The 24,415-nt window shown below is 40.2% G+C and overlaps 1 protein-coding gene across 4 annotated transcripts; it reads right to left on the bottom strand.

Moving 5' to 3' along the window:
• Window positions 1-1,478: 1,478 nt before the first annotated feature.
• Window positions 1,479-20,333, bottom strand: LOC135093870 (uncharacterized). 4 transcript variants are annotated; one of them, XM_063993462.1, is made up of 6 exons: window positions 20,231-20,333; window positions 5,132-7,788; window positions 4,622-4,788; window positions 3,096-3,252; window positions 2,385-2,571; window positions 1,479-2,291 (listed from the first exon to the last, which is right to left on the bottom strand). In XM_063993462.1, the coding sequence occupies exons 2-6, from the start codon at window positions 7,693-7,695 to the stop codon at window positions 2,277-2,279; spliced, it is 3,090 nt and encodes a 1,029-aa protein (XP_063849532.1). In that variant the 5' UTR covers window positions 7,696-7,788; window positions 20,231-20,333; the 3' UTR covers window positions 1,479-2,276. The 4 variants fall into 4 exon arrangements, 3 of the variants coding, with proteins under 3 accessions (XP_063849532.1, XP_063849533.1, XP_063849534.1); XM_063993463.1 differs by having other exon boundaries at window positions 3,096-3,159; XR_010263513.1 differs by lacking the exon at window positions 3,096-3,252.
• Window positions 20,334-24,415: the final 4,082 nt, after the last annotated feature.

The following is a 24,415-nucleotide window of genomic DNA, read 5'->3' as shown; positions in this document are numbered from 1 at the left end:
GGGGGTCAGTAGGAGTACTAACACACGCAACCCTGGGAGAGAGGACACTTGTCAACACACACAAAATACTGTTATCTGACGCGGGCGGAAGCTGTTGGGCGAAGAAAATTGAGTCCACGAGCTCTCCGCAGCCCTAAAGTGTCTTATCGTTGGTGACGTAACGAGGACCAAAAGGGAAGTGGGCAGGAGGGCTAGCCACTTGAACCGCAGCCTGTCTGCTAAGTAAGGCTCGTTTGCTGCTGTGTTGAGAGCTTGGAGGCGGGTAAGTATCAGGGAGGGGCAGCCTCCATCGTATCGCACCACTTCAAGGGTGTGGAGGTGAGATTTCTGGGTCTTGCCTCAGGCACTGAGGAGGGCAAGCGTGGGGGCGATGCATACCACGACCTCTGTAGGGATGGCCGCGATGACGGAGTGGTACTTGTGTGCATCAGTGATGTCGTTGGTGGCTGCGAAGGTGGGTTCTATGTGTTAACCAGCTATGTCTGTACTGTATGGAGGAAGCTGGAGCGACCGTTGCGCTGGAGCGTTGGTTTGGAGAGGCGTTGTGGCGTTCATAATTTTGCCTCAGTCACTCCGCAGGTCACCACTGTAGTGTGTTCAGGAACCAGGGAAACCAGACATCAAAACTTCTCTATTGGCTGTTTATTAGTTGAAGTGGAGGCACAGTATTGGTATGCATTGGCGTGCTGGTCGTGTGTGCCTCTCTTTGGTTGTTGAGAATAGCAAGTGGCCAGGCACCGCACAAGACCTGACCTAGCCTCAGGGGACCACAGCTGCATCCGGTGGCGGCGTGAAGTCACGCCAAGTGTGTGTGTGTGTGTGTGTGTGTGTGTGTGTGTGTGTGTGTGTGTGTGTGTGTGTGTGTGTGTGTGTGTGTGTGTGTGTGTGTGTGTGTGTGTGTGTGTGTGTGTGTGTATTGTTATGACCACAGGTTCCACGCATCTTCCCTCTTACCGCTCTTGCAAATCGACTAGCTTCCCTGAACTACCTCCTACGTCGACTCAGAGCAAGAGCAAGAGCAGGAAAGAAAGTTCCTTATTGGCGAGTCATGGGTCAGGTTAGGTCAAGAATGGGATGAAGGGAGGGGTTTGGGAGTGAAAATCAAATCATTGCCATATAATACATTTTTGCCTAAATATAGTGTTTTAATTGTTTTCATGGGAAAGAAATCGTAATAAAAAAATCTTAATAGCTATAATTATATTAACCTTTTTTATATTTATCACCGTTAATTTACTGTGTGTGTGTGTGTGTGTGTGTGTGTGTGTGTGTGTGTGTGTGTGTGTGTGTGTGTGTGTGTGTGTGTGTGTGTGTGTGTGTGTGTGTGTGTATATATATATATATATATATATATATATATATATATATATATATATATATATATATATATATATATATATATATATATATATATATATATATATATATATATATATATATATATATATATATATATATATATATATATATATATATATATGTAAAGTGCGCATTCAAATATTTTCCAGATGTTAATAATTCTTTTTCACCTGTGTAACTCACTTATTTTATCTTTTTTTCAGTAATATAACAAGGCTAATTTCTTCTTAGTCAATATTAATATTGATATTCAAATTAATCTAATGAATATTACATATATGAAATATTTCAGTGTCCCTCAAACACAAGGCAGCCTACATAGCCGTTCAACAGGGCAGTAAGGTTATTAGGATAAGTTAAAACTTGGTCAGAAACTATTTATGTATATCACAAAGTATGTATGGTCTACTTATCTGACTATCTACCTACCTATTTTACGGCAATGAAGCCACATTTCAGGATAAAATTCACGCACAATAACTTAATAGACGGTAATCTATAATGAATTGTATGTAAAGCAATTTGAAAATTAATAATCAAAAGTAATCCGTGATAAAATGTAATTGAAAATATACGTGGTTCTGGTTTGAAATTTTTTTTACTTGTGTTGTTATTAAATATTATTATTTCAAAATCTCACACACACACACACACACACACACACAGAGCAACAAAGTATACTGTACTATATATTGCACAAATTTATCATTAATTGCCTACTGTATTTTACGAGCATGGACAGGGTAGAGAACTTCATAATTTTAGTGATGCCAATCTCTCTCTCTCTCTCTCTCTCTCTCTCTCTGCAACTCTGAAGTTTACTAGAAACTGCAAAGTAAATCTAATGAATCACCTGACGAATTTTTCATACAGAAAATAAAACCCGCCTGCCTGCACATCTCCTTCGATTCGGCCAATCACCACTCGAGAAACTGGAAAAAAAAAACAATATTGGATAATGATATGAAAATAATGTATGGCATATACTATGGGACTTTTTTGTTAAATTGAGTTATAACACTTACTTGTTCGAAGCGTACATCACAGCCAAGCTTGTCTTTAGCTGGAATTTTCAGCTGGGCGAGATTTTCATCGTTAGTTTTCATGTTTATACTTTGTTTCACCTGAACACGTGCTTCAGCCAAGCCTTCCAGTAGCCTTTGCCAGCCCGCGCTCGATAATGACGCGCGCGGTAGGTATAGAGACTGATACCTGAAAAATTTAGTAAAGGTTGCGCTTTTTTCCCTCTTGCTTGATTTATGTAAATCTTCACTTATTACCATTTCCTGGTAATAAGCAATAAAGATCATAACAAATCGTTCTATCTGACCTTCCAGCCTCCATACTGGCATACAGAACCTGCTACGACATCCAGACTTCCACAAAGTACATGTAAGCCTTGCCATAAGGCGCCTGTCTAGTGACTAAGTAAAAAAAGGAGGGTGAACTATCTATGAGATTTCAGCTGTATTTTCGGCATGCAAATGGAGCAACAAACTATACTGGCGCAGCAACCACGAAATAAGGAAATACATGTGGTAATGAATATTAATTGACATCTAGATTTGAATGTTTCTTTTTAGCTCATCATTGCTCTAAACGTTAATAACAATATGAGTAAATTAGTAACTTCTGTTCATAAAATTATCAAATTAACTTCACATCTTTCTAAATTAAGTGGTTGTTATTCATTATCTGATCACAAGCACAATCACTGAGACATTCGCCACACTTACCCCCCTGGACACTGCAGCGCCTCGGCCACACGACACGCATTTCCTATCAGCTGCTCATTGACCCCTGAGAGATGCAAGTGGATATTATTGATTTTATTTTCGGGTAGCACTGGGATGAAGGAGGAAGACGCCACTTTGGTTACTGGGACATGGATACCTGCAACACATGCTCTCTGTAAATTGAATTCTCCCCACCCCCCCAAAAAAAAAAAAAAAACATTCTTACCCTTTGCTAAATACTTTTCTTACTCTCATATCACAACAGACCAATTCCAAGCAAACCTTTTTATTTCCAAATCACACAGCTCTTCAAAAATTATAACTTCTGCACTCTCTGTAATCGTATTTAATAACACCATTTAAAGTGTGTGTGTGTGTGTGTGTGTGTGTGTGTGTGTGTGTGTGTGTGTGTGTGTGTGTGTGTGTGTATGTGTATGTGTATGCTGGGAAAGGAGTGTGGGCGGCAGGCAGGAAGTTAGAAAGGTAGTATATAAAATCAAAATGGGTCATGATAAAAAAAAAAGATTGAAGAACATTGCCTTATGCTACTGAAACACCTATGTCAGTCTAAAATTTTTAGTGTCCATGTAAACAATATTTCTTATCTCTTGTATCTTTTTAGTCATTATCCTCTGCCATAACTCAGACATATAACTATCCTGTAACGTTATATCCAGAATTGAAGAGCATAGTCTTGTTACGGTCTGATCACAACCAAATATGACTTTAATATTATTGCAAGACTTTTACTTCTAATACCTAATGCAAGATTAACTTTATTTGTGGCTTCTATAGATTATTTTCTGTCAGAGATAAGACCTGATTATAACTCTTGAATATTTTTCACTCTGATCTTATCAGACCCTCGTTCTCTGGATCTCTACCAGCGTTGACTATTTTGAATTTTACAATACTGAATTGCATTCCCTGTTCCTTCATCTTACACAACTCGGCCTGCAGGGAAAGTTGAACTAGAACCTGACTTGCTTAACCTACCTATTTGTGTCATATGCAAATTTACTAATATCGCTAACAATAAAATTACCTCAACCATTAATATACATATATACATTAAAATAACTGTCGTCTTAGAAAAAAAAAAAAATGTTACCTCACTTGCCTCCACACGGATCTCGAACCACTACTATTGCATCCTCTTATCTGTTGCGCAAGCGTTATGTCCATTATCTGCTGCCTCAGATTTCACTAAAAAAAAATCCAATAAATATGTAAGGCATGACTTTCCCTTTTTTAAGCCATGCTGTGAATCCTTTATCAATATATGCTTATATAATTCCCAATATATACGTACAAGCATGCATATATACATACAAGCTTGCATATATACATACATGCATGAATACTTGCTTCATAGCTTCATACACACACACACACACACACACACACACACACACACACACACACACACACACACACACACACACACTTTCTGCTGGTTCATTGAGTTATAGATTGAGCTATAGATTTCATTGAATTGATGTTAAAAATCGATTCAAAAGACTTACCGAGACGGGATAGAACAGGCAACTTGTGATAGACAGAATGGAGAGCTGACAAGGTGCGAGCTGCGTGATCATCATCGGTGATAGCCAGTTCGATGCCTCTTAGAGAGGGAGGAAGAAGGTGTAGACTGCTTTCTGTTAGAAGTCCCCTGAACGCCAGTAGTTTGCTTCTGAAATAAAGAAGCATCACACATTTGTTTTATTTGTTTATTTATTTATTTTTTTCATAGATACTTAACATCTTGAAAAATCCCACTTAACATCATCTGAACCTTTCATACATTGTAAATACTACAACATTTAAGGAATCACACACACACACACACACACACACACACACACACACACACACACACACACACACACACACACACACACACCACATCTTATAAGTTGGAGAGTACCCATGTCTGATCAAAATAATTATAAAAACTGGCGCAAATTATGCAAAAATCACCTCTACTCAAACGTCAAAGCAGAAATGACAGAAAAATCTTGGCAACCTCAATTCACCTTGGTAACATGTGCTGCAGGAGTTGGTCACTAGTGCCTGCTGGGTTCGGTTTTCTGAAATGATGGCTCAGTAACAAGGAGATGCAGAAATGGTGCCTCGTGGCATTGATCAGATCTGCCATGCGTGGTCCTGGGTCTTGCTCTAACAATATCTTTATTTCACAGGGTGGCAGGAGGAGAATCAGGGGTAGTGAGCAATCAATACGAGTGTCATATATTCCTACCGTCTTAATTTTCTTTGGGAAGGAAGGGTTACTACCATCAGTTTTAATTTTTCCTTTATTCCTCGTTTGTTTTTCTTTACTCTTCTCTTCCTCGATATTTTGATCTTGCTTATCTATCTTTTTCTCTACGTTCGTTCCTTCCGTTTCCTTTACATCCTCCTCTATCTCATTGAACGTAAAAACATATTCGTATTTATCTTGAGCGGCAAAGTAAGGAGCTACTCGTCTTAATACAGTAGGATTAACTCGTGTGTCTTCTACCAGATCCAGCCATCGTTCTCTCATCCTTAACCCAGATTCATACAGCATATCAACAATTTCCCTTGTTATGGTCCGTAACAACTCCTCTGATACTGTCTGTGTTACCATGCTGGGTGGGAGGTGAAGCAATCCCGCCACATGGTACAGTACGTTTTGAAGTGGCCTTAAGCCCTTATCTAGTTTTCCGAGGGCTTCCTGCAACACCTCTTTGACGGTGGCTGAGGTAGATCCGAGTTTGCGGTGTGTGGCAATATGCATTGCTGCGTAGAAATCTTGTAGCCCCTTATGAGGTGCTGAATACTGTCCAATTATTCCAAGATGTGTCTTTTTCGCTTTTAGGGTGAGGAAAGCCGAAAGTAACTCGGCATGTGGTATACCATGAGTTTTACAAGAAATTCTAATATGATCCTCGGCCTCAGCCTCGAGGGTCAACTGGGAGCGCCATAGTGCCAAAAGAGACTCGAATTGGATTGTTTCCATTGGATCTTTTAAACGAATTTCAAGTTCTCGTCGGTCAGAGCTGCGTGTAGCACTGTGGCGGGCAAGTCTGTCCAGCAGCTTCTGCTGACACAGCTTGTAAGTGCTGTAGTACAGCTGCGTCTGGGTGGTGGTGGTAGTGATGGCTGAGGGATCATGGATATAAATCCAAGTAAGAAATACCATATTCAAGGGAAGTCTGAAATGTTCCTTTTTCAGCACTTCATGAACCTTTTCCACAAGTTTTTCTGTGTCCTGAGTGTCACCAATCTTTTGCTTAATTTCCTCGTGGTATCGACGAACAAAGAGAGCACGACATGATTTAGGAATGCCAATGAGCTCTATATACGATACTTGATACATATGTGGAACTCTACTAATAAATCTGGTAATACCCTCAGGCCTAGAGGTAAACAGAATAGTGCATCCATTAGCAGTTTTCATTCGAGTCAAGATATCATCGATGAGTTTTTCTGAGTCTTCGTTACATTCATCGAGTCCATCGATAAGAATTAAGATTTTGCATTGTTTAACAAGAGGCAGGGCGAGACTGCGGAATTTCAGGAACACATCTGGCATTTCATTCTCAAAAAGACTGTAAAGGGAAATTATTTTCCTCTCCCGACACTGGACACGCAGTAGCAGGTCGTAGTAGTCCAGACCGGTGATGGTGCGATCCTTAGCATCTCTTAGCCATTCGTCTGTCACCAGGGTAACATATGTCGTCTTGCCGCTTCCTGCTATGCCCTCCACGAACAGCACCTGAGGCTCTGACGGTTTTGGGCCTGATCGGGCTACTTCAACTAGGTTTTCATACTTAAAACTTTCTCCTTCACCTCTGATGCGGCCCCGAGTTACTTTTATTTCAGTAAACACTTTTTGTACGTGGATGTGTAATTTAATGTCGTTCAAGAAGGACATTGGATCAAGGTTGAGAGAATTCATGAAGTGCTCTTTCAGCACCTTATTAGTCTCTAAAATCAGGCTCTGCTTTAACTGGGGACCACAGTACATCAAAAGATCATCTTCGCCGAGAACTTCAAGCATTACTTTATAGAACTCATCATTCACCTCCTGGATTTTTGCAGTAAGTTCTGCGTCAGATCTTCTGTACCTTATCTTTGCAGCACCAAGGGCATCGTGGAACAGCTTTCTTAGTTTGGCGGCCGTGTCCAGGAATTCTTGAGTGGTGATTTCAGGAACCCCATGCATGGAGTTGTTGCGCTCATCTTTAATGGCAGTGACGTAATATTCCATCCTAGTGCTGGGAGTCTTCCAAGCGTTGCTATCATTGTAATCCGCCACGCTTTCACATGCCAGCTTAATGGCCTTCCAGAGAAGCGAAACATCGAAAGTAGTACAGGTAGCATCATTGTGGATTTGTTGGAGCTCATTGGGATTGAATTTTTTCTCTTTGCTGGAGATTCGTGAGTAGTTTGCCGTCGAGTTGGGCGGCAGTCCTGCCAGGTACTTGTCCAGGGGTGTTGCATCAGACTTGCTGGGAGTTCCAATTGTGAATATGTGGCACAACACAACACGTCTTCCTACATCGATCAGACTATTGACTTTGTAACGATTAAATTTACTGCGTTTTAGTGACATGAAGATGAAGGTGATACGTCACTGTTTGTACAGGGGAATCCGTCAGCACCATGATGGGCATCACTGCCTTCTACTTGATGTTCAAAAATCCATCTGTAAAAAGAATAATGATAAATAAATAAATAAAATATATAAATGAAATATCACACACACACACACACACACACACACACACACAGACATTAACATTAACACGTGTGCAAAATGTTTTTACAACGTTTTGCTCTTGACGTTTAATATGAAAGAGATAATGATAAATATAAAAATACAGGGACCATAACCAGCTTTTCATTGGTAATTCAAAGATGGAATTTAGTACATAATAGTCCGAAAAAGATTGCAAAATTTAGATTTTTTTTTTTTTCATTATTACCAAAAGAAAATATATTGGAAACAGAACAAAACATGAAGTGGGAAACCTAAATGAATGAGAGTACTGAATCGAAATAAAGTATTAGACGCCAAATATCAAATGACATTATACTAAGAGAGGAATAAAGTAGTGCGAGCGACACGGTGATGTATAGGTGTTTGTTTATTTATTTTTTTGGTGTTAGGGAGTTTAGCTGAGGTCATAAAACTATTAAAAATAGTCCACTCACAACTGCAAGAAATAATGTTGTGACACGTCTCCATTGAAACAATTCACTTCATATGAAAGAGGAAATAAGAACAAAAATAAATAAATAGGATGAAAATTCTAAAATCTACCAGAGAAAGGAATGAAAGTGGAGGTTCATGATAACACTTACATTAGTAAGAAATAAGTAGAGTTTTGTTAATGGAACATGTCAGAAGCTCTCTACACTAGATCTAACTCCCCTCATGAATTCTGGCATCCATTCAAAAATATCCCCAGGAACATTCTTCGTCTTTCTACCCTCTATTTCAACCAGCTGGCGCCACTGCCATCTCATCTGTCTCTAAATCTGAACTCTTCGCTCACATCTTTGCTAATAATTTTGCCTTGGATGATGCAAGGCTTGTTGTTCCCTCTCCTCCATTTTCCGACTACTTCATGCTTAAGATTCTTTCTAATTAAGTTTTCCATGTCTTTGCTGAAGTCACAGATTCTTGCGTTTAAACACCTAGTTCCTAATTTGACAATTATCCCTTTGTTTGTGATTGCCAACAGTGTATCATAACAATGTATTTTTGTTAAGCCTGGTTCCTGGAAATTACCTCCTCCCCATCCCCAGGTGGTAGGGTAGCTAGGGTGGGTGTGACCATCGAAAGTGACCTGGACCGCTCGCTGGCTACTGTTATGGTGAAATCAATGAGGTTGACTCAAAAAAAGTTGTCAAGCTGCACTCACCATGTAGTAGTCTTTTCTCTCTGGTTCTGTTTAGTTCAGTGTATTTACAAGATTTACACGCGGCTCTGCTTAGAGGCGAGACTGCCAACCGTACAAGCCATACACCAGAGCGCCGCCGATACCCCTCTGCCGGTGTAATAGGTTCAAATGACCAGCTCTTAGTTTCAAATGACCAAGTGCGCGCACAGCCCCATTTTTACTGCCAGAGGTACGAAGCATTCACTCCCAGCCACGGCAACGTCTTTAGCTGACACCATTCGACAGCAGCAGCAGGCATGCCAAGTAGGTTAGGTTAGGTTAAGTATTGTTGTCACAAGGGGGGGGAGGTTAAGGTTGATTGATACTTCTTTCTGTTTAAATTAGAATATTTAATTAAATTTTGGGTTATTTATTTAAAGTTGGTATTGAATTATTTTTGCTGTGACTTAGTTTATTGTTAGATTTAGTTTTGATTTAGCTGTTGTTAATAGATATAGAAATACTAGATTAGCTGCCACCAGTCATGGTTTCCGCCAAGTAATTCTGATCTTGTTTTATATGGTAGCGTATCAGCCAGAGGTCTATAGGGCACTGGAAAAACTCCATGACGACCAGACTGAGTTTTATTGATGTTAGCTTCTAGATAACAAATAGTTTTCAAATAATTTTTCTCTCCTGATTCACAATGATTTTCCAGAAATTAGTTATGTTACCTTGGAGGTGTGGGATCTCCTATGCCGGGAACAATAATAACTGATCAGTTCATAATAATAAAATTTAAATGAAAATGTTATAACAATTAATTGCTGCCTCAAGGGTTTACCTTCATATTTTGTTAAAAAAAAAAAAATCCTAATTGCGTAAATGTTACATTCAATTGTGTGTATCACAGGTTTTTGACTCCTACCTTATCAAAGAAGAATTTCGCTAATCTGTTTACATTCTCACATTTGTTTCCCTCCCTTAGAAAATAATAGTAATAAATAGATAAATAAATAAATAAAATAATAATAATTAACTGGCAGAGGGAATTTACATCCTTCTCTCTGTGGATAACGATGTCAGTTAGCCTCTCACACAAGTAATTAATAAATATAGACACAAAAATAGTTATTTTTCATATGAACAACCCTTAAACAATCCAGGGTTTCGGGCCCTGATGAACGTACCTGTAAACAACAATATCAGTTAACCTCTAACGCCGAAATTTAGCACCCAGTATTATGTACTGGCCGCGTTACATCCCAGGAACGAGTCCTCCGCCAAATGATAACACATAATTTTGCAATATCCTTAATAGTTTAGACCCCTTCTTCATTCACAAATTATTTTTGAACATTTCTGCTAATGATTCCACATACTCTTGGATTCTAACACTGTCTATTAATAATTTTTAGATCTTAATATTAACAAAGAATTTTTCTCAAAATATATAATATTATCAGTTCTGGCATATTTTCTCTTAACTTACAATGTTTTGTGATTGGTATTTTTCATGTGACTGGCCCAGGAGAACCCAGGAATATGGTTATTTTCCAGTTGCCTTGTAAACCAAGGGATATTACTCCGCCTCATCTCCAAATATCAACAACTAATGTAACGATTTGTAGCTTACAATTTCATTAAATTTCTTGTTCCAAAGTTTTACTGATTCCAGAAGTATATACATTTTTTTTTTTTTTTTTTGCATGACCAAGAAGAAAATTATTATTCTTTTTTATATTCATGACCGTTCCTCTGGGTTGTAAAATTTATCTCATGGGATTATTATTATTTGGATGGTATTGCCTTTTTTTTTTTTCTCTAATTGCTACACATAATTTAAGTTAGGTAATGCCAGGTTAGTGTCCTATTAGATCTGAACCATTCGTAAGCCCTATTTCACAACTGCTTGGTAACGTTCCCAACCGAGAGCTTTACCAAGTTGGTAACAGGCATTACCAACGCCTCGATCTGAATTCAGTCAGTGTTTTCGTGGTTGCGGACATCCCTACGTTGATGACGATCATAACAAAACAAAGATCCCTGATTCGGTAATGTTGGTATGCCGGAGCAGCGAAAAATGTAAACAATGAATCAGCCGAACATGTTAGACAGGCGACATTCAGGATGAACGCTCCAAGGGAAAAGGGAACACCGCTCACTTATGAACAAAAAAATAACTAGTGAACCTAAAAAAAATGAAGCACCATTAGATAAAAGGACCGACCACGCCAGCACAAAAAAAAAAAAAAAAAAAATGCGTGGAAAGGTGTCACTGATGCCTTCAACACTGCATACCACTTGCAGTTCCCAAGAACAGCACTCAGCTGAGGAGCGCCTGAGAGTACACAAAGCACAAGCAAGTATTAAATGAACATTGTAATTACTTGATCTAACTATTAATATGGATCTAGTGACTCCGTAATAACTTTCTCTAAAAGGGAATGACCATGAGTGAATTCTTCTTTATTCCCTGCCTTTTCATATATTCTGGTCATTCCCCTCTCACTGTAATTTCAAATATCAAATCATTTTGTCTTTCACTTTTTTATATAATTCGTTCCTTTTCACAAACTGCACAGACCATTATGTCATCTCACTTTGTCCTTCTCCCATTACATATATACCATTACATTAACATGGTGAGATTATACTACATAAGTTATATAAATATGTTTCAGGGTCAAGGCAGATGACAACCAATTTAAAAAAGAAAGTGCGCGCAAGGGGGGAGGTCCATCCCTTACAACTCCAAAATATGACACTCTGACAGAGATGGTCAGGAGCATGATTGCCTTTGAGTTAAACTGCAATTAAATGCAGTACCACAATGAGCTCCGACCTGCCACCTAGCCCCACACCACAAACTTCTGTTGTCTCGCCCATTCTGCTGCAAGAAGATGAAGTTGGTAAGATACTTTACTTACTCTTCCTTGGTAAGACATTTTAGATAATCTTTCTTTATATATATATATATATATATATATATATATATATATATATATATATATATATATATATATATATATATATATATATATATATATATATATATATATACAGCGTTGTTGTACTCTTAAATAGTTTTAATATATAATTCAGGAAATTATATGACCACAAGAGAAAAAGAATATGTGCTATTTGTAAAAAAAAAAAAAAAAAAAAATGTATCGGTAAGCTCCATTGGGGAGGCCCAGCAGCTACCAGGCCAGGGTTACCAAAGGTTCCAATTTCTGGTAAGGATCAAAACAAACAATGCCGCAAAAAAATGTCTGTGAAAGCGGATTCGTCGTTGGTGGAGATGACTCATTGGTAACGATCACAACGAAAGAAAGTGACTGAAATAGGCCCGTAGTAGTGAATGGCTTGATAAGCTAAATAATCCGTACCTATCTATTACTTGGATTCCAATAAAAAAAGTAAAAAGAACTGATACATTAAAAAAAAAAATGCGTGATGTGGCATAGTAGCTAATGGATCTCAACCAACGCCTAAACATTCTTCCGAGGATAAAGTGTCCTTAAGGGCCTATTTCACAGTCGCTTCCTGTTGTGATCGTTACCAATGAGTGGTGAAGCTGCAATCTTTTGGTGTCGGTGGCCCGGTACTGTCCATCTTGACTCAATTTTTGACCCACCGCACCCACCGTGTGTGCGTTGATAGTTGCTACAGTGACTGGTACAGCGTCCACTCAGGTGTTCCCCAGGGTAGCGTACTGGGACCTCTGCTGTTCAATGTCTACACTTCCGATCTACTACAAATCACTAGCAATCCTATTTACGGATATGCAGATGATGTGACACTTGTTGCTACTGTTGAGTCACCGAATTCACGTCTTGATGTTAGTGCATCCCTGAATGAGGATCTCAGACGTATATCTGACTGGTGTCGCACCTGGAACATGAAACTGAATGCATCAAAATCAAAATGCTTGTGTATTTCACGCTCTTGCACGCTAAATCCCCTTCACGGCCCTCTGCTTGTTGATGGCGCGCCTCTGACAGTATGTGATGAGCTTGATATTTTGGGTGTCAGATTCGACTCAAAACTGTCTTTTGAACGGCACATCAGGCGTCTTGTCAGTTCTGCCTCGCAAAAGCTTGGCGTTGTGAGGAAGGCTTACCGGATTTTTGGTGACCAGTCTATCTCTGCCAGCTGCTTCCGGTGTTTTATTCTTCCACTGCTGGAGTATTGTGCTCCTGTGTGGTCTTCCGCAGCTGTGTCCCACCTCCGTCTCATTGACAGAGTTGTCTCCTCCGCTAGGTTCCTCTGTGGTGGCGAAGCAGCTTGGGATCTTGGTCACCGACGCAATGTCAGCAGTGTCTGCATGCTATATAAGATCCATGCCAACCAGCTTCACCCGCTGAATGCCTCCATCCCAAATGCATTTGTGCCCACCAGAAACACTCGACTTGCGTCAAATTCACATGCGCGCTGCTTACAGCAGGTTAGGTGTCACACCAGTCAGTTTCAGAGAAGCTTTGTTCCTTGTGCTGTAAGACTTTGGAACATGCTTGACGAGGGCACATGCACTGCGAGTGATGTGCAAAAATTCAAGTCTGCTTCGAACAAAATCTTGAAGAGTCTAGTCAATTAAACTCTGGTTGCTTTTGCAGCTATACCGGTGATAAATTATGTAACTATACCTGTGATTTTATACCATCAAGTTTTAAGTAGTTATACTACATTTACTCGTGTTGTCTGACATATATTAAATAAGTCAGAATTGTTGATTTTTTTTTGTTGAATTTTTTTGTGAGTTTTAATAATTCTCAGTTCGTTGAGGCGTTCTTTATAATTGTTTAACCTATTTTCTCCTCCTGCTCTGATTTCATCCTACTATTGTGCTAATTGCTTTTCCTTTCTTCTTTCTACGGTCAAGGTGGGTGGGGGTTGTCATCTGGCAACTTATAGCGCTTGCGCTCGTCCCACTCTGCCTTCTCCGTTATGTTTAATAATAATAATAATAATAATAATGATGTCCGCGTTTTTCGAGGCGTTGTTTGTTTTGATCCTTACCAGAAATTGGAACCTTTGGTAACGCTGGCTTTGGAGCTGCTGCCCCCGCCCCCCCGTGGAGCTTACCAGTTCATTTATTTCTTGCAAATATCACTTCTTATCCTCTTGTACTTGTTTTATTTCCAAAATTGTATATTAAAATGATTTAACAATACAACAACATTTTGTAGGTTATAATAGTAATATGATAATATTTAAGAAGAATTTGGATGGCGGTGTGAATTCACTTCACCAGCTGATGAAAGCTTCACTACCTGTCACTCTCATTTCATCTACTGTGTCCCTTAGTTAAAAACTGTAACAAGCCTCACATACCTATAGAGTGTATGTACTTTTTCACCTAAGAAAAATATTAGATAATATTGAAATTACATTACCATTTCCATCAGAGGGCTAGGCTTGCTTCCGTTAGGCTAGGTTTAGATTAATTAAGTTAATTAATTTAGTTGTTAATCCTTTCAATAGGTAGATCATGATTAAAAAAAATCATATATCTAATGAGAAATAAATAATCAGTCTTAAAATTAGTAGGCTACGGCTATTTATATAAAATCCGAAATATTTCAATCTAACAATGTATGTGTACAGCATTGAGATGATTTTATTATGTGCCTGGTTGTCATACGCAGAGTTTGGCCAATGTTAGACAGATATTCAAAGGAGAGAATTTAAATAAAAATGTAACCATGTTTGCAGCTGATGGATAAGGCGTGTTGAAGGCACCAGTGATGTATTTCAATTTTCCATCTCTCTCTCTCTCTCTCTCTCTCTCTCTCTCTCTCTCTCTCTCTCTTAGTGCTTGCGTGGTCAGTTCTTTTGTTATGAATTGACTCATTTCGACTAATAAAGGAGCTCCAGCATACCAACATTATGATACAGAGGTATTCGTTTTGTTATGATCGTTACCAGATTGGGGATCACCGTAATCACGAAAACAACGACTGTGAAATCGGATCGAGGTGTTGGTAATGCCTGTTACCAGGTTGGTAAAGCTCTTTCTTGCGAACGTTACCAAGCGACTGTGAAATCAGCCCTAAAAGGGGGTCGAAGGAGATCTGTGCGTTGCCATACGTCTAGGCAGTGCCCGCGCACTTGGTCTCTAGCTGGTCACCTAGAGTCCTACGACAACGGCACCCACTGCCATCGGCACTGCGGGCGGCAGAAATTTATTATTCTTAAAGAAGAAGAAGAAAAGAAAAAAAAAAAAGGTTAAAAAATAAAGTAATGGTGATACTACATAGATAATAAAGAAGATGTGTACAATCTTTTCTGTTCATATAAATTATCCCTCACTACATTTTCCAGATATGAATATTAAAATAAACCTACTTCCACATTCACCTGACCTTAGCACGCGTAGGCCAAGTAGACAGGAGGAGAAAGAGGAGGAAAATCTAATGCAATAATATAATATTAATAATAATAATAATAATAATAATAATAATAATAATAATAATAATAATAACAGCGTCAACATCATCATCAACAACATCAACTAGCACTAACATCGCGGAGTCACATACCTGCCGATTCCTCGAGGCAGAAAAAAAAAAAAAAAAGTGTACCCATGTTATTGTGTCTGTAGGGGAAGACTGAACCTGCCGCTGAACAACTCTGTCAGCGCGAAGCCTAATATAATGATAGACGAGCGTTCTTCTCTCTCCTCCATCCTCTGACTACTTCATACTATCCACTAAGATCTTTCGCAGTGGTTTTCCATGCACTCGCTGACCTAAACCTTCGGAAGGTTTATGGAACTGATAGGGTCCCTCCTATTGTTCTCCGAAACTGTGCCTCCGTGCTTGCACCTCGCAGAATCACATTCTTTCAACTCTGTTTATCAATATCTACCTTTCCTTCTTGTTGGAAGTTTGCTTACATTCAGCCTGTTCATGAAAAAGGGTGACCGTTCTAATTCCTCAGCCCCTTTCCCCTCCACCCCCGCGCCCAGCTGCTAACTCTTTACAGGGACCTTATCCGTCCATGTATGGAGTATGCTTCACATATATGGGTGAGTTCCTTTCATACCGCTATTTTAGAATCAAAAGCTTTTCGTCTTATCAACTCCTCTTCTCTAACTGTCTGTCTTTATCCTCTTTCTCATCGCCGCGATGTTGCATCTTTTGCTATGTTCTACTACTATTTTCATGTCAACTGCTCTTCTGATCTCATAAACTGCATGCCTCCCCTCCTTCCGCAGCCTCGCTGCACAAAACTTTCTTCTTTCTCTCACCCTCATTCTGTCCACCTCTCTAATGCAAGAATTAGCCAATATTCTCAGTCATTCCTCCCCTTCTCTGGTAAACTCTGGAACTCCCTAGGTGCTTCTGTATTTCCATTTTCCTGTGACATGAACTCTTTCAAGGGGGAGGTTTCAAGATAACCTGTAATTTTTGACTACCGCTTTTTGACTCTGTTCGGGGACCGGCATCTCAGTGGGTCTTTTATATATATATATATATATATATATATATATATATATATATATATATATATATATATATATATATATATATATATATATATATATATATATATATATATATATATATATATATATATATATATATATATATATATATATATATATATATATATATATATATATATATATATATATATAACAGTTTTGTTGCCCTTGGCCTGTGCCCTCCTAAAAAAAAAAAAAAAAAAAAGTACAAGACTCCGAAAGAGATTATTCTGTAAACCGAAGCATTAATCTGCAAACCAAAGCAAAGCCAGAGTGACTGGAGTGTATTAATAACGTAAGTTAGCATCGTGAAGGAAATATTCTGAAGTGTAATGGGAAATAAACGAGAAGACATCTGAAGTTAGGTTAGAGACATCACATGACGAAAGTCGTGAACTCCATAATGACTCAAAATCCTTTGGAACGCTGTACCATTCGAACAAACAACTAATGGTAGCAAGTAAAGGACCACAAGGGTTGGCAGCGTCATCCCACAAAGGATGGCGACCACTGAAGTCATCCAATAAAAGAAGAGGAGGGGGAAGAGCATTCAAAAGCTTATTAAGCCCTTTCAACAGGAACACTGGGAGGCAGATACAGACTGCATAATAATAAAAAAAGAAAAAAAACAGTTATAAAAACCTTATGAGCAACAACCTGCAGTGGCGAGTGAAGATGGCAGTGCACGATATCCAGCAGGACCAAAGTGAGTGGAGTCTCAGAGTATTCTCTCTTGTAAGCAAATGCAGTGCACAATATCCAGCAGGACCAAAGTGAGTGGAGTCTCAGAGTATTCTCTCTTGTAAGCAAATGCAAACAGGAGAAAACCAAGAGATCAACGCTCGGAGCTCCTCCCAGGGGGCACGCAAACCGCGACAATTCCACTGCAGAATCTTTAATTTTACTATTTTCACGGGGTTTTCAGGGAAGCGCCGCCACAGCCACATACTAACAATTCTCCCACGCTTCCTCCTCAATCCTATCAGAAACGTTCCCGGGGTCTGTTGAGTTTCTTAGACTCAACGTGCATCCACCCTATAAAAATCTCAGTGGGAGCGTCAGATGTCCCTGATCCAGATGTTATCAATCAAAATGATTCACCCAATTCTGATATGGATATAGAGTGTTTCTCTGCCCGTCATCCAAATAAGTCCTCCTCCAAGAGCGATACCGATACGTCTTTGTCGAGGAATCCTTCTCCTCCGGTCTCTTCGAGTTTCGGAGGCTCGTGTACGGGTAGCTATCCCCACATCAGTTACACAATCTCAGGTTTCTCCGCCTACAAGCATCGTAGGATCAGATAAATCTCGCCGGCTGAGTAAGGTACTTAGTCAGGATGGCAAAGGGAAGCTTCTCTCTGGGGCGGTGGAAAGTAGGTTCTGGAAGTATGACATACTATAATAGCTACTATTGGTGTGCGTTAAGGGTCGCCTTCCTCTTACCTACTTTTTATCTTGTATGTAAATGACCTCATTAAATTAATCAAAGAAAATTGTAGACCCGAAGATTTTCTGTCATGGGTGCACTTATTGGTGTTACTGAATGATAGTATCTTGTTAGCTACCTCTAGAGCGAATAGGTTAAGAAAATTGAAACTCTTAGAGGAATTTTTGAGAATTATGGGATGAAAATCAACGAATCAGTGAACCATTAAGGCTGAAAGGGTTCATTGATTAATTACTTATCTATTTTTTTTTTTATTGCGCTGTAACATTGCTGTCATATGGCGCCGCTGCAAAACTTTGAAAACAACAGGTTAAAATACTGATATTAAAAACAAAAGTATGGTATGATATAAATATTAAGAAAAAAAAAATCACTAAAAATGTAAGTATAGAAAACGAAATGGGGTGAACGAAAAAAAAAAGTTACGCGCAAAAAAAAAAAAAAATAAATAGAAATAAAAATAAATAAATAAATAAATGAGAGGCATGGTAAGGTTAAATGGTCTACCTGTCCTGGACCCGACTCTTTCACGGCGTCCACCACCCCACTCGACAGCCACGTCTGAGCTACAAACACAGTTGTTTCTGGCTGTCGGGCGTCCTGAGGGAGCGGCGCAGCAATATTTTCAAGAATAACCCAACTGTATATTATAAAAAATTGGGAGTATCTAAAAAAAAAAAAAACTTTGCCTGAGATGGCTGACGCAAGTAGTGGTCACTCGAGTGAACGCTTTCAACGGTTACCACTGTCTTTACATCAGTCTCTACTGTCTGTTATCTTGCTTATATGATATGATGCATTGTCAAAATGAGCTAGTATGCTATTTATGTTGTTTTATCATAGATCTATATTACTGTACTTAGAGTTGATGATGTAGGTAACACAAACTTGAGGAAGTCAGCAAACCTGTAATGTAATAAAAAAAAAAAAAAAAACGTCGGGAACCACTGCTACAGACAAATACCAACGCCCACTTGAGCTCCGCCTCCAAATCTGTCTCTGTACCGTGGCTGGCGTTCTTTATTAAGCACCACCCTGTGGGCGGACATATGCATACATTGGAAACGTGAATGGTAGTTAATTATGTACATTGTACAATGTACATAATGGTTTTTCTGAGGGAAATAGGCAGTCCCAAACAATTGTTTATGAATAGAATAACAAAGAAAATTAAGTACTAGCAGACAGAGAGGCAGAGGTTCCTGAGGGCCTGATAAGAGAGGGGCCGAGATTGATGGAATAACAAGTGGACCTTGAAAGTGAAATGCACCGTAGAATCAAGTATCTTAGGAAGAAAAGGAGGAATAGGATGTTTACATATTTTACGCTTGATGGTTTTGTATGGTTTACGACTAAGAAGATTAAAGTAATTTCGGAATACTTATGGAATTAATGTGATGTTATGTGTTTTGCTAACTGAAAATTAATTGCACCGATTGAATATTAACTGTGTTTATGAATTTGATTTTGTCTGTGTTCTTGCACATTGATTGCGTTAATTACTGAACATGTTGAAGATATATAAACTGACACCAAATATCTTTAAACGAACATAAGATGAATGCGAGTAAGAATTTCCTTGGTGACTTGTAAGAAATGTAAACAGTATTAATTTAAAATTGAAAACTTTTTTTTTTTTTTGAGATTCCAGTAGTCTCTAAATACCAAATTTATGCAATATCTCGATCACGACAATTGCATACCAACAACATAAAAGATAAAAGGCTTATCTGGAAGATTTCGAAGAACAAGAGGGTAGCACTTCTCGGTTCTAGTCGCGTTGCCATGTTTCTTTCCACTTGTACTATAATTAGAATGACGACTTCAAGTATCTTTCACCGCACAACTCTCCGTATAAATATCCCTGACACAACACTCTAATGTGGGTCTCCAGACAGTGGCCAGCAGTCTGAATACAGCCGATACAGACCAAAGGAACGACGGTGCTACACGACCATTCGGCACCCTACACAGGAACACAAACTGATATATAGCTGCCTTGCGTAGCACCACAGCGGATGTGTTAGAGTGCAATTTGAGCTACAAACATAATACTGAAACTTACAGCAAGTAGTGGCTTACCAGCTTTAAAAATATGTCACCCTTGTAACAATCATCACCTATTTGTGAAATCATACTGATGGTCAGGAAACACAATTCTTATTATACCCGTAGTTGGTGTATAGGTCTTACAAACACACAAACACACGAGAAGCCAATCAACAACGTATTAACAGGATTGTATTCGTATTATGCATTCCCAAGCCGTGGATTCTTTCATGCTGCTATAAAAATAATATAGTGAAACTGAACAGTAAACTCACGGTAACACTTCATAGTTTCATTTGGATGAAGAATACCAGGGCAGGCGGCGCAGCGGCACTGCTCGCAGATAACACAGTGACGGAGTGACACTCAACCCTTCCTTTCACGCTGCCAGACACAAGATAATTAAAATTTTATATATATATATATATATATATATATATATATATATATATATATATATATATATATATATATATATATATATATATATATATATATATATATACTCGTATATATAAAGAGAGAGAGAGAGAGAGAGAGAGAGAGAGAGAGAGAGAGAGAGAGAGAGAGAGAGAGAGAGAGAGAGAGAGAGAGAGAGAGGAGGCGTAGGAGTTCCTGCCTACCAAGACCAATAAACTGAGAATATAACAGCTGAAGGATATCCCTCTCAAAGCGGTACCTCTTACTCTGTCGAGAGTGTAGTGGATGAACTTCCCTGCAGAAGAAGCAGTAAGGATCTGATTCCCATTCGATCGATGAAAGCCTTTACTGGGAGAGAGGACTGATCTTAACATGGTCAGGGAGAAAAGAGCCATAAAATGTGAGTATTATCATATATTACCATTGCCTTTAATCTTGGCCACTCATTGAACATTATATGGACATAACTAAAGGATGTCATTTGAGAGTTCGTACAGGTCCTGGTTGTAAATACGTCATTTATAATAACTGCATGCTCGGTGTGGCTTGCTAGATTCAGACTCCATCAGAAGGTGGTGGAAGAGGATCATCGCCTGCGTAAATTAATCAAGACATCTTTGCCATCTTTGCCATATTTTTTTATGTTATTTGTAGGGAGTACTCCATTCTCCCTTTTTAGGTATTTGGCAACGTGAATGAAGTTTCCTCGACCTTCTCTATAATATGCTACAAACCAGTAAGGTGTAGGTGGATGGAGTGTCAAGACAGGACTCAACAACTGACCCAATTTTCACCTTGGGGAACGACAGCAGAGGGAGTACGCACAACACCATCACGACCAAAGGGTGACCTCTTCAGGGCCTGGTTGATCGCTCCTCGAGGACCAGAGAAGTTTTTATATTTACTCATATGCATACTATAAAAATAAATTGGCTCCAGGGAGACCGCCTACTGGGGCAATGAAGGGGAGCGAACATTGGCCGCCATGGACGGGTATCTCATCCCCATGTGTGCCACTCATTGAAGAAAAAAAAAAAAAAGAAATTGCCCCTCATGATTCGAAAGTTTGTCCATGATGGAGCTAAGACCTCCCCTCATAACGCATCTCAGCCCAGTAAAACAACCATCCAACACATGACGACTTCAAAAGGTGGCCCTTCTGGTGAGCGGCACCATTGACCCGTACTGGCATCCTAACTCTGGGAAGCATTTAGTTTGGTCCCTCACTGGCGACCTTGCTAGCATGGGTAGCCCTCTCCTGAAAAAGGTGGAGCAGGAGCCAAAGCCCTCTCTAGCCTCGGTTGCCAGCTCATAGAGATGCGTAAGCCCCACCACCACAGCAAGGTGGTTCGCACTGGGGGGAGGGTACATTAGGGATAAAACCCTCCTCAGGTACACTGACAGCTGTAGCAGCGGTTGCCAGCACGGGTGGTTCACTCTGCGAACAAACACCCACTATATCTAGTCCAGGCAGGGATGTAGCATGCTTCCCGCCTCCGCCACATTCTGCAGGGGAGGAGTCTCCTCGCCCTCTACAGTGACTCCCTAACACACCAGAAACAACAGACTGGGGCGCGGACTGAGTACCGGCATCCACAGCCTCAACTCCAGGTGATGACTCAGTCTCGGTGAGGTTCCGCAGGGTAAGGCAAGGCAGCAAACAAACAACCCAGACCCAACACTCCGGCCTCATCCTTAGCAACACTCTCAACACAGTCATGTGCCTCTTGCGGTGGCTCTGCAATGTCAGCCGTATCACACTAACTCAAAGACGAGTCCGACTCTGACTCGCCCAGGCCCTTGTCAGCAGCAGAACAGGCCTTTGTGCACTCTGTCCCTACTGCGGCATCAACACTAACACTGCACTCCTCTAGTGGTGGCCCTGCCTTATTGAAGTCGACCTAAGGAGTCACAGATCCCTCGAGCAACCGACGCCAGGGTACTCACCTCGCCTCAGAGCGAGTAACATAAACAGAAGGAGCACTCTCTGCAGCCTCCACATCCGGGTTGGCGTTCGCGGATGGGGACTGCACCCAAATTCTCCCACCTGCCAGATCATTCCCCAGGAGGAAATTCTCCCACCTGCCAGATCATTCCCCAGGAGGAAATCAACCTCAGACACTGGCAGGTCCTCCGCTAGTGTCACCCGCGTCTCCGCGGTCACTAGCGGGCATAACAGCCTAATCCCTGCCGTAGTGAAGCTTTCTGCAGAACCAGTTCCCCTGCATAATACAGGCTGATCCGAGGCAACTCGCCTCCCAGTCACATTCCTGCACAGCGACTGTTGTGTGGCTGTCTCTCAAAACAGTTACAGGGTATTCAAACCCCCCCACAGTGCCCCGACACAAGAAAGGGCGGCACCAGTCTAATTCAGATTTCACAGGGAACGGTGAGGTATCAACAGACGAGGGGGCGGCCACTCCGGCCTTTCCACCCTCACCACCAAAATACAGGCCGGATCTCATCATGAGACACACTCAAAGCTACCGGCTTCTGGGGAGACTTGGAAGCAGTGCCTAATTTTGAACAGTTAAATTCAAAGTGCCCATTATTTCTACAATAATGGCATATGGGCTGGTTGCTATACCTGGGAGTCTTGTGTTGCATGTTCCCATTCTGTCTCTGTCGAGGGCTGGGTGGAGACTTATTTCCTACATGGCTTACTCGTCCAGACTTATTTCCAAAGCCACTACTAAAACGTGGACCTACAGACAATCTGGCGTCAGCTGCGCCACCATACTCTATGCCATACATCACCAGCACGGGCCGATGCGCCAACATGTGGTCCTCTGCCCGCATAGCTGCCTCCTTTAGGTTTTTAAACCTTTTAGCCCTGAGGAACGGCACTAACTCTTTTCGGCCACGTTCACAAATTACTCCATTACCATGAGTTACAGAACAGGGATGAGAGAAAGAGGAAAGTCTTGTGCAGCGATGCTGCGGGAGGAGGAGAGGCATGCAGTTAGCAAGATCAGAAGAGCAGTTGGCATGAAAATAGCGGTACAAGATAGTAAGCAAGAGATGTGACATTGCGATGATGAGAAAGAGGCTAAAGACAGTCAGTTACAGAACAGGAATTGGAAAGACGAAAAACTTTTGATTCCACCTTGTCTTAAAGAGCGGTATGACTGAACCCACCCATACATGTGAAGCATGTTCCCCCCATGGACGGATAAGGCCCCTGTACCTGTGAAGGTAAGAAAAACTGGCGAAAACGACTCAAAACACCTAACTTCAATTAGATGTTCAGTGTAGAAGAGGGGGGAGAGTTGAGTATTATTGAAGAAAGGGAGATTGATAGATGAAGGAATTGAGTTTTGAGGCATTGAACAATACTAAGTTTGCTCTGCCCCATCAGAAATTTTAGAGAAATAAGAAGTCAGCCGTTCTGTGGCATCGTTTTTGAACTGTTTACTTCCTGAAGGGTTGGAGTTCTACGAAAAAAAAACGTGGAAAAGTGCCAGGTGGTATCATCAGCGTAAAAGTGGATAGGACAAGAAGTTTGGTTTAAAAGATCATTGATGAATAAAAGAGAGTGGGAGATGGGACAGAACCCTGAGGAACATCACTGCTAATAGATTTGGAAGAAGAACAGTGGTCGTGCACCACATCAGCAACAGAAGAGTCAGACATGAAATTAAAGAGAAAAGGATAGAAGCCGCAGGAAATCAAATTTAATGCCATACTCTAACAAAAGCTTTTAATATGTCTAAGGCAACAATAAAAGTTTCACTAAAATCCCTAAAAGAGGATGACCAAGACTTAGTAAGGAAAGCCAGATCACCAGTAGAGTTGCCTTGACGGAACCCATACTGATGATCAGATATAATGTTGTGAAGTGTCAGATGTTTAAGATTCTCCCTGTTGAGGATAAATCTAAAAACTTTAGAGAGACAGGAAATTAAAGGTACAGGACGGTAGTTAGAGCGATTAGGGCAGTCACCCTTTTTAGGAACAGGCTGATGTAGGCAAACTTCCAACAGAAAGGAAAGGTAGATGTTGGGAGATAGAGTTGGAAGAATTTGACTAGGCAAGGTGCA

The sequence above is a fragment of the Scylla paramamosain genome, chromosome 44 (genome assembly GCF_035594125.1).
Source record: "Scylla paramamosain isolate STU-SP2022 chromosome 44, ASM3559412v1, whole genome shotgun sequence".
NCBI lineage: Eukaryota > Metazoa > Arthropoda > Malacostraca > Decapoda > Portunidae > Scylla > Scylla paramamosain.
This window is presented reverse-complemented; position numbering and strand designations above follow the sequence as displayed.

Bases quoted from the DNA above. Each gene is read 5' to 3' on its own strand.
- LOC135093870 (XM_063993462.1), bottom strand. From the start codon at position 7,695: ATGTCACTAAAACGCAGTAAATTTAATCGTTACAAAGTCAATAGTCTG. The intron at 3,253-4,621 runs GTAAGTCTTTTG...CATGTGTTGCAG, and splicing joins GCCTGTTCTATCCCGTCTCG to GTATCCATGTCCCAGTAACC. The intron at 2,572-3,095 runs GTAAGTGTGGCG...TAAATTTTTCAG, and splicing joins GCGCTGCAGTGTCCAGGGGG to GTATCAGTCTCTATACCTAC.